At 37.3% G+C, this 19,392-nt stretch overlaps 1 protein-coding gene and 1 long non-coding RNA gene across 3 annotated transcripts; one reads left to right on the top strand and one right to left on the bottom strand.

Moving 5' to 3' along the window:
* Positions 1-843: 843 nt before the first annotated feature.
* Positions 844-3,610, top strand: LOC137099814 (uncharacterized). The gene is made up of 3 exons (XR_010910816.1): positions 844-1,328; positions 2,511-2,725; positions 3,118-3,610. It is a non-coding gene; the product is annotated as an uncharacterized lncRNA (long non-coding RNA).
* Positions 3,502-18,597, bottom strand: prr14 (proline rich 14). 2 transcript variants are annotated; one of them, XM_067477098.1, is made up of 10 exons: positions 18,491-18,597; positions 16,755-16,783; positions 16,441-16,546; positions 16,006-16,165; positions 13,761-13,801; positions 10,124-13,042; positions 9,904-10,042; positions 9,177-9,286; positions 6,988-7,056; positions 3,502-6,370 (listed from the first exon to the last, which is right to left on the bottom strand). In XM_067477098.1, exons 3-10 carry the CDS (start codon positions 16,536-16,538, stop codon positions 6,079-6,081), a joined length of 3,828 nt encoding a protein of 1,275 aa, XP_067333199.1. In that variant the 5' UTR covers positions 16,539-16,546; positions 16,755-16,783; positions 18,491-18,597; the 3' UTR covers positions 3,502-6,078. The 2 variants fall into 2 exon arrangements, with proteins under 2 accessions (XP_067333199.1, XP_067333198.1); XM_067477097.1 differs by having other exon boundaries at positions 16,441-16,617.
* Positions 18,598-19,392: the final 795 nt, after the last annotated feature.

Genomic DNA, 19,392 nt, shown 5'->3' on the forward strand with positions numbered 1-19,392 from the left:
GTTTCCTGCAGGACTGGACAAGAGCTAAACATCTGCATAATAGAGCATTTACAGCCCAGGAATGAAACCAGACTCTCGATGTGTCACCCACTGGTTGAATAAAATGCAAACCCTTATCTCAGTGTTTCAGAGTCATCTCATCTGAAAAGTTGAGGCTGTTTAAGTGCTTGATTCCCTTGTTTGGCTTGGCTTGGCCACAATTAATCCAAATTAAAAAAACAAAACAAACAGGTGGGGTGAGTTTTCTTTAGAAACCGTGGAGAAGTTTGGATTTGAATGAATAAATATAATCAGGATGGAAGCTATAAATCCATCTTTTTTTCTGATGACTACTTTTTTAGCCCACCATATTTAAAGGTTCCTCTGAGGTCATACCTCATGTTATACTCTATCTCTGGAGCAGTGCCAACATTTCAGTAATGCAAGACATTGGCCTAATTTGGTGTTGCTATATATAGAGATTTAATATATTATAACCAGAGAAGGAAATACAAGTTAACTAGGACACGACAACACCCCTTTGTCACTCAGACGAGGTGGAGCAAAACATTTATCTCTGGGTCATACAGCAAAAACTTTCCTACGAATAGTAGAGGCCTGTTTGTATATATGTTTGTTTCAAAGGGATAGTGAGCTACAGAATAGAAGACAAAACATTAAATCTGTTTATTACTATATGAATAAGACAATCAAGTGGAATCTGTGGTAGCCTAAGGTAAGACAAGTTCTGACACACCTCTATGGAATGTGATCTGAGAACGGCACGAGGGGAAAGGTTGTAATGCTGTACGGTTTGTAACACTGTGACTAATGAGGGAGACAGGAAGTCAACGCTACAGACAAATGAATACAGAACAGGAGAACTAATGTAACTGTGGGTGCGTAGCAGTTAAATAAATGCATGTGTGGGAGGGCAAGAAAAAAAAGAAGAAGGACAGATCGCGTACTGTAAATGGGCGTGGAAGTTTTACACAGAGTTTCACTCTAAGCTCTCTGTCCCGTAATTCAATAGCTTACATGGCACCGGGATTTTCACAGGTCAGCTTCAGAGCTGTGGTTTTTCGGACTTCTACAATAACAGGAGTGGTATTTGGACAACAAAGTTTGGAATATTTATTGTAAATGTTCGAGAGGGAAAATCCTCGTGGCTGGTTTCACCTTACACTGGAATCTTGCTCGACAAACAAGGAGGAGAAAAACCTGCCCACCAGCTCATCAAGACTTTAATATCACTCTAATAACTCACTGAACAAACTAGGAAATCACTTGTTTCACTTGTATTTACACTGAGGAGCGAATTCCTAGGAGTGCCTGTGAAATTTAATCAGGTTTGTAATTTAAAGCAATTATGTTGTTCTTAAATAAGTTTTAATTGTGTTTCAAGTTCTGGTCAATGTTAACATGAATCAGATGGTATAGAACCTCTTGTCTTTGAGAACAACCTTTAGTGGATGTTTACAGAACAGAAACCCACTGAGTCTTCCTCATTTCTATATTTGTGTTAAAAAACCAGAATCTTCTGGTTTTCAGTAGAAATTATTCACAGACCTTTGTGGCAATATAAACTCACTTCAATTCTGTGTTGACACATATATCTAAGCTACAAACACACACACACTGAGGATTGCACCCTGCTTGTCATTCTTTAATAAAGTCAGAGATTAGATAAGTTACATTTTATGTTTGTGACCAGTTTTGTCATTTTTCAACAGTAATCCTTTAAGTTTTTCAAGATTTTATTTGTGTTCTTGCCAGACAGCACGTACTTGTTGAACTGTTCACTCTGTACTTTCAGTTTTTTGTTGGAAATTCCCCAACATGTCGCATTAAAGGAGATAATAGTGTAATAATAATATTTCACAAAAACGTGTTTAGACATGTTGTAGGCTATTATTCAAAATACTTTACCATGGGTTTAAACTGAACACTCCCTTAGAAAACAGTGGGTGAGTTCTCAAAAAAGTACAGCAACGTTTAAAATGTGAAACTAAAGATGGGTCATGAGGCAATTTAGGAAAAAATGTTGATGTTTTCATTAATTGCTACATTTAGGGTTCTTCGGGTGTAAGAATGGTAAAAGATGGTTTCGTTTTGATACTAAAAAACTGGCGAAGACACCAGTAATCAGGATACTTCAGAAAAAAAGTAGGAACATAAATATAACAGATCATATGCAATCCGTGAGGTTAATGAGACATAAAACAATTCTGAGATTGTACCTAATCGTATCTGAGAATTTGTGAAACATACAGAACACTAACAAATATATTTTTATCAGTAAACCTAAACAAAATTGAAACATTGTCCTTCAGTAAAGGTGAAACCTTCCTTAAATGCCACATTATCTTGAAAAACAAACAGCTCTGTCCGACAGGAACAAGGGCAAAATTCTGAAACAGATAGTCACACAAATCATAAAATTGCTCTACTCTTCTTTTTTAAACACGTGATTTAATATTAATGTTATTACTCAGGTAAACATTACCTAAACATGCTTTAATGTTTTGCAGACATGTCTTACTCATCTCAAACAAATATAAATATGGAAGAACAGCAGCCACTGAAAACCATCCAAGTATCTAGTGGCACACAAACCAACAGCAGTTGGTTTGAACAGGATGCTGTGACCTGCAGCAATGACAAGCACTACAGAAAACTGGCCATCTGCAGCATCATCTGTGGGATCTCCTGCATTGGAATAAATGCATTGATTAATTCAGTCAAGGTATTTTATTGCATGGATATTTTCTCTGCTGCTCCAGTTTTCCCCCCTAACAGTCAAAATGTCAGAGCTTAGAGCTGCATATTTCTATTTGTGACAATATAGGACAAATAGGAGAGAAAGATTAGGAAAATAATGGCTCATGGTGAATTCAAACTGCTATTGTTATATTTCAAGGCTATTCTGTTTCTTGACGCAACCATGACATATAATCTGAGGCAATTTTAAAGGATTTAAATTTAATGTAAGGACTTTTGAGTTCCACATGACCTGCAGATACACTGGAGATTAAATGATAAACTACTGTATATTTATTGTGAACTGTCATACAGTGAAGTTTCACTGTGTGTGTATTACATTTTCTGACTGATTCACCAAATGTATTTTGTCCTTAGGCTGAGAACACAACAGATCCAACAGCAGCAGATAGGTTTTCACGACAAGCAAAAAAATTTAGCATCATCTCCATTGTGACGTGGGTTTTCATTCTGGCCTCACTCCCTGTGTTACTGGCACTGGCGTCATATCTTTTAACACTGGTGGACTGATGAACAATGATAAACCTCTACAGAAGAAAACCAGTGGAGTAGCATTCCTGCTTTTAAATGTTAATGGAAACAAACAGCAGACAGTATAAAGCTGCTTTTTTATTATAACTAAAGACTCTGAACAAATGAAAAATCTTGTTACATGAAAACAAAAAGACTGCATAATCTTTCTTTTGCTGCTGTCCAAGTTTACACTTCTACTTTCCATGTTCTATGTATTTTTCAAAGGGATTGAACTGTGTACAAAATGGTGTTAAAAACCTTACAACTTAGCTTTTACATACTTTAATATATAGAAAATTCTTATCTGAAAGGCCATTAAAAAAAATTCAAGACATGACCCACTGCCCTAGGTCTATGTGTCATCTTCTATATACACACACATTCAAGATTAGAATTTTCATTCCCTAGTAGAGCCCCAGTCCTTAGCACTGCATCATAAATGCCATCACAGTTGGAATTATTAATTCTGCAATATTGAACATAGTTACAGGTGCTACATAAATCAATACATGTTGGGTTCGATCTGCAAATTTATGCTAATACCATAATAGTGATCATGGCAGTTCTTTATTAGAACCTTGATGAGATTCTGCTCTTGTACCAACAGAACGCATTATTGCACTGTTACCACATAAGCTTTAATAATTTCAAATTCATCAATGTGTTGTACTTTTATACAAACATTAACAGTTTTATAATAAAAACAAAAAGACAAAACTGTGCTGAGTTGGTTGAAACATCTTGACATGTCATCATAAAAACAGCGATTATAAATACAGCTACAAATCTATATAAACAGAAAATCTTACACATAAGGCAACCTCATTACAAATTGACAAAAACAAAAAGACAGATGCATACGTAGGCAGTTTATCAAAAACTTACATTAGGATGAAAAATACAGACACCAACAATTTGAGAGAACCACAGGTAAAAGATTATAACAAGTAATGGAATCTGGTTCCACCTTTGATTAGAAATGCTCTCTGGAGGCTACATTCTATACATCAAAAATATCGTAATAAAATTACAAAAACAAATGGTTCAAAATTTAAACAGGGTCTGCCCTGAGGTGAGCAAAGTGATTTACATGTTACACGCCATTTGTAGACACACTGTACCTAAAGTTAATGGACAGTAACTTTATTATGAAACTGGTTGCAGCAAAAACACATCTTTTACTGGCATCTTCAAAAGTTAGACTCAGCATTCAATAAAAAAATAGCTGCCTTTATAATAACCTGATGCTGCAAGGTCACCACTATTTGCAGGTGGGTACAAAAATTGCATCCTCATAAGAAAAAATTAAAATTCCTCATCAATTGAATATTTATTGCACATTCAGCTAATTAAAAATGTTCATCAGAAACTAAAGTTAATTTTTAATTCATTTATTAAGGGGGATGCAAACTTTTTTAAATTTTCATGGTTTTACTTAATTTTTTATACACTCCTTGAGCATTTTTGCTACTTGTGATGAATGTGCATTATTATTGTTAGGGTAAAGTTTACATTCCTTTACATGGCATTTCAAATTAAGGGGATGTAACTCAAAGCCTAACACAATATCAATAGACGTGTAGCTAGTACAAATGTTTTTGTCATCAATAGTATGTAAAATAGTCAAGGAGTGTATAAAAAAAAAAGTTATAGTAAAAACATGAAAATTACATCAGTGCAAGAGCTCAAATCTACTTTTTTAAATTAAAAAAAAAAAGAAAAAACTTCTGATAAACGAACAGTTGTACTAGCTGAAAGCGCATTAAATGTGTTGAAAAGACAAGTTCTTCTTTTCTTTGCCATTTCAAAACAAGGATGCAAAATTTTGCACCCAACTGTATTTGATACAGTGCTTTCTATCAAATTAGAGCAACATAAATACCATTAGTAATCTGTGTTATCATTTTTGAGATGAAACAGTCATGAAACAAAAGGGTCTTATCATTCATCTGATAACGAGGCTGTATAACAGAGGGTAGGTCTGAGATTTAAAATGCTATGATACTGCACAAGTGCTTAATGAAGGACATCAAGTTTTGTTTTGAGACAGTTTTCACTTATTGCTGGCCGAAATTGAGAAATTGGACGGTAGAGGATTGAGTATTGTAAAGATAAAGCAACTCACCCTGTAATGCATTTAACCACTGATAGGCCACAGCATTTAAATTAAATCTTGCTGCAAATAGGCCATTTAGCCACATATTTCTCAGAATGATCTTGCTGACCCCCACCCACCACAGAGAACAGCTACAACGTGCATGTAAACATCACAACTGGACCATGGAGGAAGAAGGCCTCGCGTGAAGCTGAATTTAAGCTCCTTTACATCATGGTGACACCAGGGCACACTATGGGAGTCTGAGCAAAACCACATTTTGCAACTTACAGAACGTAAGAGGACACACTGCTGATCTCTTGGTGCCAGAGACCACACAACACCTTCAGAGGTCTAGTGGAATCGAAGCGTTTTTTTGTTTTTTGTTTTTTTTTGGGGGGGGGGGGCTACACAGTATTCGACTAGCGGTTTTAATGTTGTAGCTAATCTGTGCAATTTCTTTAGCCCATTTCTGTGATGAAATACATTTAAGGTACCACGTATTGTTCCTCCACTTGCAGACTACAAATGGTACTGAATGAAAATCTAATTCTTCAATAACAACCTCTCAACATATTTATACAAAGACTGTGCTGACACTATATTGGCTATTTGTGAATCTTCATGTTGGAAATACTTAATAGTTAAACACAGCATTGCTTTACTTGCATTATTGGCTGCTTAATTAGCTATATTTAAAAATGCATCCGTCAAGTGTTTTTCTGATCGTGTATCAACCACAAATTCAGTTCATCAAGCTTGGCACAGAGCAGTGTGTCCACATCTTGCACAGTGAGAGAAGGTTCCTCCTTAGTGAAGCCCCCTCGTCTTGTTCTGGAAGATGAAGTTCCTGTCTTCCCAACACCAACGAGTGGCTTTTTTGGTTTTCTTGCTTCACCAACCTCCAAGAACTCGAGAAATCGTTTCACACGTCTCTGGCCAAACCAGGATTCAGAACCATTTCGGCGATTAAGAGGCACCTCAAATATGGTCTCCAGTCGGCTAAAAGATGTGGTACATATTACAGTTAGCTATTATTAACTATGAATGTTTGAAATGTTAAGTGAAAATCAAAGTACTAAAGTCTAAAAATCAGCTGATGCACCTCATATACTAAGTAACATTATCTTTTCTCTGGTAATGTCCGCTTGTAAAAAGTTTTTACTAATAGTGGACAGTGATAAAACAGCATATGTAAACATTTGAAAACAATTTCTACAGTTGTAGTTTCACAACAAATAGTGGAAATTTTATAATGTCCTCATAGTACTAAGAGAGTTGTGTATATTGTTTTCTTTAAATATTAACTTCATTAAGTACATTATATAAGACAGGGAGGCACTAAACTGTATACAATTCATATATAGCATCTAATTAGGACACAGCATGTGACTATTTTTCCAATGTACAGTGGTTTTATTTTGGGGCTATTGGTGTAGGTGTGAGTTATTTTAGTCTGGGGTGAATATAGGAGGTGATGAAAGTGTAATTTATGTTGTCTGACTGGATATATATAGCTGTTGAGAACTTGTTAAACTTTGAAAACGAAGTGAATGTGTCTGTATTCATATGCATCATTTAACACTGATCTGTATTTCTGTATTTGATGTTGATTTTACCTTTCAGGGGGTTTGCTGAAATTCTTATTGGTGTAAATTTCCTCCAAACTAAACTCCTTCTTTTTCAGCCTGTAGTGTATCAACAGAAAACAGAGCAACACAACATAAATATTGATCAGGTTGTTATAAATATCAAATGTAAAAAATATTAGCCTCTCTATTCTACATGTTGTAATGTCTCTCTATTCTACATGTGGTAATGTCCGCTTGTTGTTACAAGCGGACATTACCAGTTGAAAAGATGCACATGCATGTGACTAGTGTCAGCAGTGAGGGACAAGCCCAACACTTGCTGGGTGATCATGAGAGTCACATCCCTAATTTAGAATTAGTCTTGTTTAGCTTGTTTACAGAGTGACCTGTATCAGGCAATCAAGAGTTTCAGCCTTCCTCAAATTTCAAAGGAGGATGAGAATTTGCCAAAAGTTCTCCTGACTGTTACAAAGAAAATCTAACTCGTTAAATCTGTCGTGATGCTTGTTGAAGAACAATAGAAACACATAATTGAAATTAAAAAAAGCATCACATGACTAAATTTAAAATTTTGACTAAAGAGTTTTCTTTCGTTCAGGTACATAACAAAGTGACTTCACGTAGCCTACGTATGTGTATCTTCTGAAACTGCAGAGATTCATGAGGAAGAGATTCCAGTGTCATTCAGAGCAGGGCAGGGCTCGACATTAACGTTGACCTGGACAAGTAAACTTGTAATGCCATTGCCCTACTGTGCAAATGAAAAATAAATATGACGGTCTGCAGTGTTTCCGAAACATTTATTTATCTGTGTTGCTCCACCACAAATTGGTTAAAAAGACATTTTATTGTAGAGCAGCAAGCTAGCAGGCCATATTATTTTTCATTTGATGTGTCCAACCACTGTTTTCTAACTTCACCATAACTTCATGGAGCATTATTAACTTGAAACCATGCAACAAATGAAGCAGTCGTCCTGTTTGTCATATTACTTTGATTTAATTACAACTTTTGAAGAATCATTGTGTCTTTCAAGCTATTCAAATTTATACTATGTAAACGTGGGAAATAATCTTTGTTGCTAAAGTGTAGAGAATATGGAGTATCTTCACATGATCGTTTGTCAACAGAACTGAAAGGTGTGTAGACAGAAAGTTTTTAAACCTCTGCTCTCTGAAGGACAAAACTGTGCCAGAGTTAAGAGAAGCTGCCTGAACTGTCCTTAAGTAGGTCATTATATACTAAACTGCCACAGCATTTAGCGTTAATAATTAGTTTATACTTTTTTCCTCAACATACAAAACACACACATACACACTGTATGATAATAAAATGATTTTAAATATCATCAATAAGCCAAATGGTAAATTTAAAAAAGATTAAGATCATTTAAAATGATTTTGCTACAATGTGAAAACCGATGAGCTACGCAGCAGATCTCCAAAAAACGTGATCTGTGTCCACCAAAACTTAAAAACTCCAAAAGTTCATGAACAAAATCTGTGATAAAAACATTTTGACCAGAGAGCTAAAAATCTTGCAACGTTCAAACTTCACTATGAAGCAGGGTATTTTACTGTGAATAACCATCCCAAACAAAAAGGTGCTACCTGAAGGTATCTCTGCACCCGATCTGACCAAATGCTACTTAACTACCTCTGTAACAATTAAAAAAATAATAATAATAATAATTAATAAATAAATAAATCAGCAAGTAAATTAGCTAATTGTTTTAGAAAAGATGTATTTCCTTTCCCCTGCTGTTAATCCGATTTTCGGGTTTTATGATTTTTGATCAGTATTTATGCCTCCCTATAACACTACAACACTAACACTTTCCATTTTGGACAAGTAGGTTTGACTGTCAAGCAAGTAAAACATCTCATCTATACTTTGTCAAAGGGCAAGTAGTCTAAAAAGACTAATATCAAGCCCTGGCCCCAGGGATGCCACATTGTGGATACGCTTTTAAATTTCTCTACACATATAGAAGGTGCGTAAGAAATTGTATCAACACTGTTGCCAATGATGCTGCTGTTGCCTACACATATGCTTTGATGAACAACATGCATATTAAAAGGCCTAACCGATGTCAAATCTTCCAAATGCAGTTGAAACATTAGAAAGGTTGAGCAGACAGTTTGGAATAATATGTGTGACAGAATAATCTTAAAGTAAATGAATAAAACCTCCCTGTTTGGATATGGAGTACATACCTGATGGGTTTAGGCAGGCCCATGGGGGTCAGGTTGTTCTGAGGTTTGGGTAAAGTTTTCCGAATTCTGATAGATGACACCTTCCTTCGTTCCTCATTCTTTTGCACTGTCTGTGATAATAAACAAGACAGTGCAAATTTTAACAATTTTAAAAGCATTAACCAAAAAACTAACTAAAATATTAACACTGATGGTGTGGCTGTGCAAAAAGTGGTACAAGCGGCTTAAAGAACAGGCAAGGGTCAGGTTTAAAAAGGCAAAAACATTAATAAACCTATTAATTAAAAATTAACAATATAATACAGTGCGTTAGAAAAGAAAATGTTAACCACAGTGATTCATAGGTGTCACAAATAAAATCCAGCGGCATTTCAAAACGTGAAACACAATTCCTTTCAGGGATCAGCAATCAACAGCAACTATCAAAATGCCAAAATTTCATCTAACATCACTGTTCAATTAAATGAAAATGAGGTGGTGATAGTTAAGAAAACATCTCAGTGTGGCGCTGTCTGAGTCCATCCCCCAGAATGCCCCTAAAATCGAGTAACTAAAACAGTTGCAACAAAACCTGCACGTTACATTTAAATAAAGATGTATTCTGTGCATGTGTTGTATTAGAATCAATTACTGTTACCAGGGGTCAGTCCAGAACTGACAGGGACTTAATATACAATAATACAGCATGTTGGCACATAGTATTGATAGATCGATCGATTGATTATACCTTAATTTCTGAATCAGACAGAGCCTTTTCCTCCCTTAATCCAACATCTTCAAACTCCTGACTGGAAGAACTTGTGTCTTCACCATACTCCTCACATTGTTGTCTTCTCTCAGTCTTCCGCTCCAGGAGGATCCCATCGCTGATAAACCAAGGTTTTAAACATTTAAACATCATTACATAATCATGAAACACCTTCAAAAACTTGTTACCTGGATGTTACCTGCTACTTGATTCCAAGATTGCATGAGAGGAGTCAGTTCTTTGGAGTAATCCCGGAAGGTGCCACATGGAGGATTTCAGGGAGGATCTCATAGCGGAAGAGGAGGTTGGAGAGGAAACATGGCTGGAAGAGCTGGGACTTGCAGCAGAGCCTCTGCTGTCATCTTTCTTGGATAGGAAAGCCAAGGGACTTGAAAGGAAACACGAGGCAAGAGCTGAGAGGGTAGTGCTGGGAGAAAGTGTGAGACTAACAGACAGATGTTGGGTGACACTGTCATAAGGAGCAGATCTTCTGGTTGGGTACACCTCCTTCCGAAGGCAAAGAGGGGCAATCTCTCTCTCCACTTCAACACTGCAGACAGTGTGTCGACGAGCCCGCTGGATTGATTTGTGAGGATGAGGCACATGAGGAGTGTGAAATGACTGGTGCTGGTTTGAGGAAGGAGAACTGCTGGGATGTGGTGAATGCGGTGAAGCAGTCCAAGGTGTGTCATGGGACTGGAAAGAGCGGATCTCTGGGCAAGAGTAGCTGCGTAATAGTCGTCGTGAAAATCTATTTTCTGAAAACCTTGTTGCTGGTTTAGCCAAATCTACATCTTCCATAGCAACTGAGTTTGTCATCTCTTCACCTTTACATGTCCTACTATGCAAAACTCTGCTTTTCCTACTTTGGTTATCTGCCCTCTTTGGCTTCATGGTAACCATTCTTGCACTAGACCTTAGCCTAGAGACACCAGTGTCAGTGGGAAATATGTCTTGTACCAGATCAGCAGAGCTCATTTTTTTCTCATCTACACCATGTGTAACTTCATTGTTTAATAATACAGAAGAAGTGGAATGAGACTGAGTGGCTAAAGGAGCAGTACAGTGGCTACTTTCAAAAGGTGCGATTTCAAAATATACAGGGTCTATTGACATCTGACCTTGGCTTTTGTGAGACTGGCTTTCTTTCGGTAACACTTTGATATTGAAACACTGATTTGTATCTTTAGCCCCGCCTGAGTCAGAAGATTTAGTAGTTCTAAAACCTTTTTTGGATCTTTTGGACGGATGGCTCAACACTGTTTTTAAGTTCTCCTTTCTTTGAACACATAACGAGGTTTTAAAATTTGTGGGTGTGAGTTCTGATGGCTCGACGGATAGTACTGATGAGGTAGAAACCAAAGTGATGTCCGATTCCATTAGTGAGCTTGCCTGGATCGTCAATTTCCGTTTTAGTGGTTTCTGCTTTGTATTTCTACACTTGCTTGGTCTGCAGAGCTGATTTATGTCAGGACAAACAAGAACTTGTGATAACAGCTCCTGCTCGGCTTGTTTTGCAGAACAGATTGCAACAGTGGTTTCCAGATCCATATCGTCATCAAGAATTACATCAGGTTTAGAAGGACCTGTTCTTATTTCCCCTGTTTTGCACTTCACGTTGCTACCACGGCTGGCTTTTTGGTCTTTCTCTAAAACACCATTGCTTTTATCCAGTGAGCAAACCAACATAGCATCATGTTGACTTTCAGTCTTTGTGTTTCCCATGGTTTCATTTACCATAGAAAGCCATTCTTGTCCACCTTTTTCACTCCTATTTGCTCTTGTCTGTCTTTTTGTAGTAGGTATCAGTGTTTCCTTCAGGTCTACAATAATATCTGGTGACGCAGCTTTCTTTCTTTTCGGTCTCATTCCCCTCAATGCGCCACTATCTAAAGCCATATTTTTTCTATCATCTGTTTGCAAATATGCATCCTCCTTCACTTTTTTCCTCTTCACCAAGTCCTGGGAATGACAGTGCAGCTTCAGTCCCCTCTTTCCCCTACCATGACTAGTAGCAGAATATTCCAGCTGATCCACATTAGGCGTTGGTGTTCTTCCATTAGTACTGTCATTGAAATTATCCCCAAGACTCTGTAGAACAAAGCGACAGCTTTCTATTTTTGTGGCCTCCTCATCACCATCAAGCTGAGGGCAGTCTGTGTCAGGCTGACTGTAATGGAATGAAGAGGAATATGGCACAGTTTTTTCAATATCATCTGAATCACCTCTGTTTGATTTGAGAGAGATCATGGAGGAAAGCTGCTCATCACTGGCCTCTGGGTCACACTCTTCCTTTCTGAATGGGAAATTCTTAGCTGTAATCTCCTGCAATTCTGATCCATTTCCTGTGCGTTTTCTAGGTAGCGGTTTGAGCAGAGCACTCTGTTTATCTTTCTTGTCCCCAATACTGGATTTCTTAAACGTGGATTCATGTGAGGCACTAAAATTGATGGAGGGCTGGAACAGTATAGAGGACTTAATATCAGATCCATCTAATTCTGAAGCATTCTCAGAAACAAAGCAGGGTAAGGACCTGTGTTCTAAAGACACAAAATCAGGTGAGTTTTTTTCTTTCACACTTACTGCACATTCATCTGCCGTTTCAGAGCTGTGTGTTGGCAAATCCACATTAAAAAGTTTCTTAGAAAATTTACCATCCACGCTTTTTGAGTATTGTGTATTTCCTATATCACAGATAATCTGCTGATTAGCCTGAGTGTCCAAAGTCCCTGATTCACTTTGTACTCTTGGATAAAATGGTTCTGAGTGTTTAACATTAGCTGTTCCAATGACTGCTCGCTCACCCTCCATGAGTTTTTCTGGATGATCCATGGATGGTGGAGGACTAGTAGCTCTGAAGAGTTTAACAGGGCTCATGACTATCTCTGTGAAACTTGCCATTTTTGACTTGAATGACTGAAACAACGGGCCAATCACCCATCCCTTTGTGGCAGATTCATTTCCACCAGTGTGTCCAACAGCCAATCCTCTGCATGTATCCATGTCAGATTTAGTAGCATCTGTGTGAGTCTGTGTTATATTCTGATCATATTGCTCAACTACATTGTCTGTGGCAGATACATCAGTTTTTTCCTGTGGGCTTTTCTGATCCATTTGGCTATAACAAAAAAAAAAGAAGAATAATTCACAACACAGAAATGGTGACAATATGCCATATAAAATAACTTTTCATAAATTAATGAATGTATAAAGTAAATAATTACAATCCAAGATGCATCTGGCATCTTGCCACACTAGTTCCTAGTTCTATAGGGATGATAATTTCCCAATCGATACTGCAATTTATCAGAACACAATTTTTAAATGGCAAAAGCTGGGATTACATTATTCTTTTTTTCCCCCAACACTAACATATTAAGAGATGCCCTACCCTGTTGGCAGAGGAAGTAAGTGAGAATGGATGAAAAAAAGTTTAAAAACACAAAAAGGTGCAGGGCTGCTAACAATAATTTAAAAAATAGCCTTCTCAGAAGCAAACCCTGATGTCAATGAGCAAGAGACCACACTTACGACAAAGGGAAACAGTCAAGTCAAATCAGGTCTTTGGATATATTGTGGCTTTAAATAAGGCACTCTGCATAAGGAACCAGTGTTTTGCTAAAGCAACCATGCAAGGTAGCACCACAAATGTTCTCTACCATTTAAAGAAACCCCAATGGGCTGAGTTTGCAGAGTCAATGATTAAATATACATCTTTTAATGCAACCTCGAATTGCAACTTGGATCAGGTAGACCAGGTCCTGCTTTTGCAAGAAATAAAAAATAAGTACATTTATTTAACTGAAATGATTGTAAAAATCTGTGTTCAGACTTACTTATTTCGGCACTCTGTTGAATGACTAAAATTGGATCCATCCTGTAAAATAAAACCATACACATTTTATATTAGTATTTTACAGTTGGTTAAGCACTGATGCCATCTGTGCTGCTGATCCAACTGACTTTACAACAAATATTTTCCATTTGTATTAAAAAAAAAAATAAAAAATTCAACAACTTTATTGATCCCATATGGAAATTGTGTTGCCTTGTTACAGCTGCTCTCCGTGTGAAAGTAAAAAGAAAGGAAGAGAACATCCACCAAACAAAACACAACAAACAAATACAACCTCTTGATCAATAAGTAAGAAATAAACCCAACTAGAGTAGTAAAACTAAATGAAATGAAAACAATACTACTTGTTCATTTGGGCATGAGTTGAACAAGGGTTGGTGAGAACAGACAGGCGTTCTGTGCAGCACTTTACTGTGATCTGTCTCTGGCTAAAGGTTCGCCTCTGTGCAGCCAGCACACAGTGGAGTGAGTGTAGGGATTTTCCAGGACTGAGAAAAGTTTAGAAGAACTGCAGGAGTCTTTAACATTTGAGTACATTAGGCCCAGTTTCTTCTCCCCTTGGGTGTGACAATCCACATACTGTGTGAAGGTGGGAAGGGTCTTGCAGAGGGTTGCGCGATTAACGTCACAGAGATAACGAAGAGGGTGTCAGGGTGTCGGGTCTAGAGTCTGGCTGTGATTGAGTGTATGACATGACCTGCGCCGTCTGAAGAGGTAGAGGGAGGAATATAGACGGTGATCAATATGGTGTGTGAGAACTCTCTGGACATATGAGGATGGAGGCCCTTCGCCAATAGTTCGATGTCCGGGACACTTTCACAGTGACATGACTAGTAATACACCACCTGTTGTTGATATACATGACCAGGCCCACTCCTTTCCTCTTTCCTTCAATCTGCCCGCATTGTGCTGAAGCCGTCAATACTGATGTATCTATACTGATGCATACTGCTGCGCAGCCATGTCTCTGTGAAACACATTAGTCTACGCTCTAAAGAGATATTTTCCTTCCTCACCAGTGTACTAAACTCGTCCACCTTGTTCTCCAGGACCTCATGTTGCCCATAATCAGAGAAGGGAGATCTTCTCACCATTGTCTGTTTTCTTTTCCGCCCCTCACCTTTTTCACCAGCTCTGCAACCTCTCGCTGTTTTCCCTTCTTATTTCATCTGGGATGTTCAAAGTCCAAAAAAAAAATTTTAATTCACTGTGCCATCTGCTGCAGCCCAATCAGCGATTCCCAACTGTAAACAAAGAGTGACTCCAGGTCCATATAGCTGTTGTCCGCTTGGTCATGGCTTAAAGCAGAAAAAGTTCTGCGATGACAATAAAAAGGATAAAAACTCCTTCCAACCGCATGATCAGAGGGGGTAATCTTTACACAACAAACTGGAAACTTTATTTTAGTAAAATACTGCATGAATTATATGAAAAAGGAGAAATAAATTAAAAGGAAAGCAACTGCAACATGCTGCAGCTCGGCCAACACCTCCACAGTAGTTGCTAAGCAATAGAAGATGATTTTCACAGACATAAAGGGGAATATACTTATGTCACATCTCTTATTTCTGCATAAACAAGGGAACTGCACCGTGCCAAATTAAGATTGAGAGGAATGCAGAGACTTTGGATGAAGATAAATGGCCCTCAGTGCTCACAACAGCTAATTTAGTTGTTTACCTATATACCATGTAGTGATTTGTTGTGGTTCTGAAACAATGTCACTAGGCAATTAAGCATTCTGTTATACCTGCAGTCTATGCATCAGTAGCTTACAAAATTGCTTTACTGTGTTAGATGCAGCAGACCATGAAGGAGGATTATTCACTCAATTGACCCCAACACTATATTCACTTTAAAGGTCTCAAGTGTTGACATAAATATAGCTACTGTACAGCCTATGCATGAACAGTTTAGACACTGACAGATTTATCAAATGAAATATATTATCAAAGGCATGCAGGTTGTAAAAATAAAATAAAATAAAAAATACAAAAATAAAAGATCAACACACAGAGATGGTTGAGTGAGTGGAAATTTAGACCAAACGAAAGCTCAAACAGACCACATTTTGTTTATTGTGTGTATGTATGCTTTCAACTGTTTGCTGCTTGGACTGCAACACTTGCACCTATAAATCAGATGCAAAGGCTCCACTTGAGCAGTGACTCATTTCATTAATAAAAACATCTAAGCTTGTAAAGTTTGTAAAGTTAAACTCCTACCATGCTTTCCTCCCTTTGTCTCTTGTTGGGGAATAGATTCTGTCTGAATGGTTTTTGAGTGGCTCCACTGTTTGTGCTGCTTTGTTTTTTGGGCGTTTGTGCTCTGATCCCTTGAATGCGGCCACTCCTTCTGTGTCCAGATATTCCATCATTTGCAAAGCTGTGACAATTAAACAATGGCAAATTTATAATAATATACAGCTATATGCAACCAAAGTACTGCTTAAAAATATTGTATGTCCGCACTACAAGTAATACTGTATCGCAACGATGACATACTGATGCTGTGTACCCAGACTAAATATAGTGATTTTAATCAATTTATCTGCTTGAATAAGTCTATAAAGAAGATAAACCGAATGAAAGAAAGTAAGAAAGGGGGACGAATAATTTCCAACAGCAAAAAAAACCCAAAAGTTGACAGGACAAAAATACCTGGGAGTCACGAGGGGAAGGGGGAGGAGAGGTGGCGGAGGTTCACTGTGAGGAGATGCACTACAGAAAGGGTTTGAGGGATAAGCATCTTCGTCCATTGGAAAAACTATGTGAGGGAGTGAGTCAGAGGGATAAGTCAACATCCCCTCGCTCTCCCTCTTCCTTGTCTGGTCTTGTCTGTAAATATCAACAATGACAAAACAAAGCCAAAAAAAAAAAACACACACCATACTTTTATACTACATACTTCCTTAAAACCTTTATATGAGTACAAAAGCACTTCAAATAGAGCTTAAAAATTTGGTTTCACTTACATTTCTGATCTCTGGGGTGCTATTTTCTTCTGAAAACAAGAACAATAACAGAAGATTATAGAATTTATTTTTTCAAAATTTAACAGTCACATGTTAAGGAGCCACAACTGATATTTTTTATTGTTTTAAATCATTTAATTTAACTTATCACAAAAAAAAAATTAGAATTTTCTATAACCCCAGTAAAATGTGTTCAAATGTAATATTTACTTAACAGAATCACTGTACCTAAACTATGAAAACTAGCAAGTGCTTATAAATAAGAAGCTTGAATTATGGGATGTTGATAACCAAAATTATTACAATGAACTAAATGTTAAGAACACAGAGATTGTAAGAGAGAGAAAGAAAGACCAAACTCTTTTAAATAAAATAACTAAAATAACATTGGCCTGACCAAAATATATTCACCATCTGGATTTAATTAAGCAAATAGGTACAAGCCTTTCACTGGCTAATTAACACAGTGATCAAAATATTTCAGCCAGCAACAACTTATTTACTGCTGGAATGAGTAGCTTTTCTTTTTTTTTTAATCAAGCAAGCCAAAAGACGTGGTCATGGACAAGATGTATCAAGAAAAGGAAACGGAGGAAGTTGTTCAAACAATTGAAACTGTGTCAAGAACTGTCCAATGTATTAATAAACCTGGTAGGATAGTGGTGAAAGAATCGCCTTTGATGAACAAAATGTGGCTGGAAAAACAAACTTTAATGATTTACTGAAAGGTTTGCTTAAATCAAATCGTATAAAAATCTAGGGAAAGTTGCGTTTCCTCAAGCACAATGCAAAGACAGGGCTCAGATTTTGAGAGCAGTTCAGGGAGTACGAGACATCCTTTTCACACATGGACTAGCCACCAGAGTCCACAGCTTAGCCCCATAAGGAATCTCTGGGATGTGCTGGAGAAGATTTACTGCAGGGATCTGACTATCCCATCATCACTATTAAATACTGGTGACAATTAATGCAACTCTGGACGGAAATAAATGTTGTTAAATACATTTTGAAACGGCGAATGCGTGCAGTAATGGAAGCTAAAGGCGGTCCAATTTAAGATTTTTTTTTTGCCCAAGCACTGCATTTCCTTTATACTTAGCGATAATCAGAAGTAAAATCCTAAAGCTTGAGTTGAATGGATCTCAGTGGCACTCAGCCTTTGTCGTTGATTTCTCAGCATAATTGGCTGTAGACCATTTGCGAAAAGTTAGCAAGCTATATCTAAAACCCCTGCTTACTAAGTTGATAAAACTAATTATTGATGAAAAGAAACCAGGTTTTATAACTAGCGATTAATTAGCCAAATACGAGTGTATTTTAGTTACTCTTTTCAGTCAAATGGAAGTGGCGGTTTGATCAAAAATGTGCGGAGTCTATTTGCTGGAAAAGACACGGTCTCATATTCAAACTTTTGTAAATGAGCAAACGTGTATTTGCATTTGTCAGCCTTTATGTGTGCCGGACGATAGCTACAATGAACAAACGGACTGACATGTATTGTTTTTAAGTAAAGCAACATCCAAGCAGAGATTTATTGTAATATAATACTATTTGGTTTAGCTACCGCCGATATCATATCGTAACCAAAGCGTTACATTTTCTTCACCAGGGAGTAGCCATAGCCGGGAGCTGTCATACCTCCTGATGTTCAAGCGCTTTCTGCAAAGTAACTAAGCACATATCCAGCTCGTATTTTAATAGTATGCGGGATTTCTACTGAATCTCATTAAACTTACCTAAAACGTTAATTAGACTGCAGGGTGATAGTCCAACCTCACCGTAAACAACACATGCCGGACTGCGCCCTATACTCTCGCAGACGTATCCGTTTTACAAACCCAACTAGCAGACAGGCGTACCATCCAATCATAAGACGACTTTTTGTTCCGCCTGTTAAAATCTGACCAATGAGTGCAAATTTCGAGGCGTCGTAAACTGAGGGCAGCCAATAGGATGGTGAAGACAAATGGCTCCTAAAAATTCTTCTTTAGGTCCTCGGTTGACCCAGTATCCATGACCTAACGTTGCACCACAGAGTCGGGTTCCGTTCAATAGCACCAATATCTAATACCGATGCATTTTACTGTTAAAAAAGGCAACTAATGCAATACGTATTAGAGATATGTTATGGTGTATAGATGAATGCATTGTTAGGCTTATTCTGAATATATTTTAATCCCCACTTGATAATAATAAAATTTGAGGTACATGTTTTGTGTGCTGATTAGATTAGATCTGAAACTGTCAGACCATGTTACTGCTAAGTGCAAATGCAGTACATTTATATAGTTGTTAGTGCCTTTGTTAGGCCTAATAGATTTTTCAGTTAACTTACAGCAGGTTCAAAAGTTATATTTATAATATGATGAGATTTCATTAAAGCTTAATAAGGTTACACCTACTTTCTCTGCTTCAGTTTGTAGTCTATATCATCTAACTTCTCCGGACGTCCCTTTCATTTGCACCTTGACTGTCTCCATGTGTGTCTCCAATATTATTTTTCCCTTTTTGTTGCTCCTTCACTGACAGATTCGTTCTCAAAATTAAAAAATCATTTTAAAGTTTATATAGATCTACAATAATATGCCCCACACACACATATGCATACTTGCATTATTACAGTGTGGCTCAATATTGA

This window comes from Channa argus, chromosome 15 (genome assembly GCF_033026475.1).
Source record: "Channa argus isolate prfri chromosome 15, Channa argus male v1.0, whole genome shotgun sequence".
Lineage (NCBI taxonomy): Eukaryota > Metazoa > Chordata > Actinopteri > Anabantiformes > Channidae > Channa > Channa argus.

Coding starts and splice junctions, on each gene's coding strand:
- prr14 (XM_067477097.1), bottom strand. CDS start 16,583: ATGTTGACTTATCCCTCTGACTCACTCCCTCACATAGTTTTTCCAATG. Junction 13,043..13,760: donor TCAACAGAGTGCCGAAATAA/GTAAGTCTGAAC, acceptor TTTTTGTTATAG/CCAAATGGATCAGAAAAGCC. Junction 7,057..9,176: donor GGCCTGCCTAAACCCATCAG/GTATGTACTCCA, acceptor GATACACTACAG/GCTGAAAAAGAAGGAGTTTA.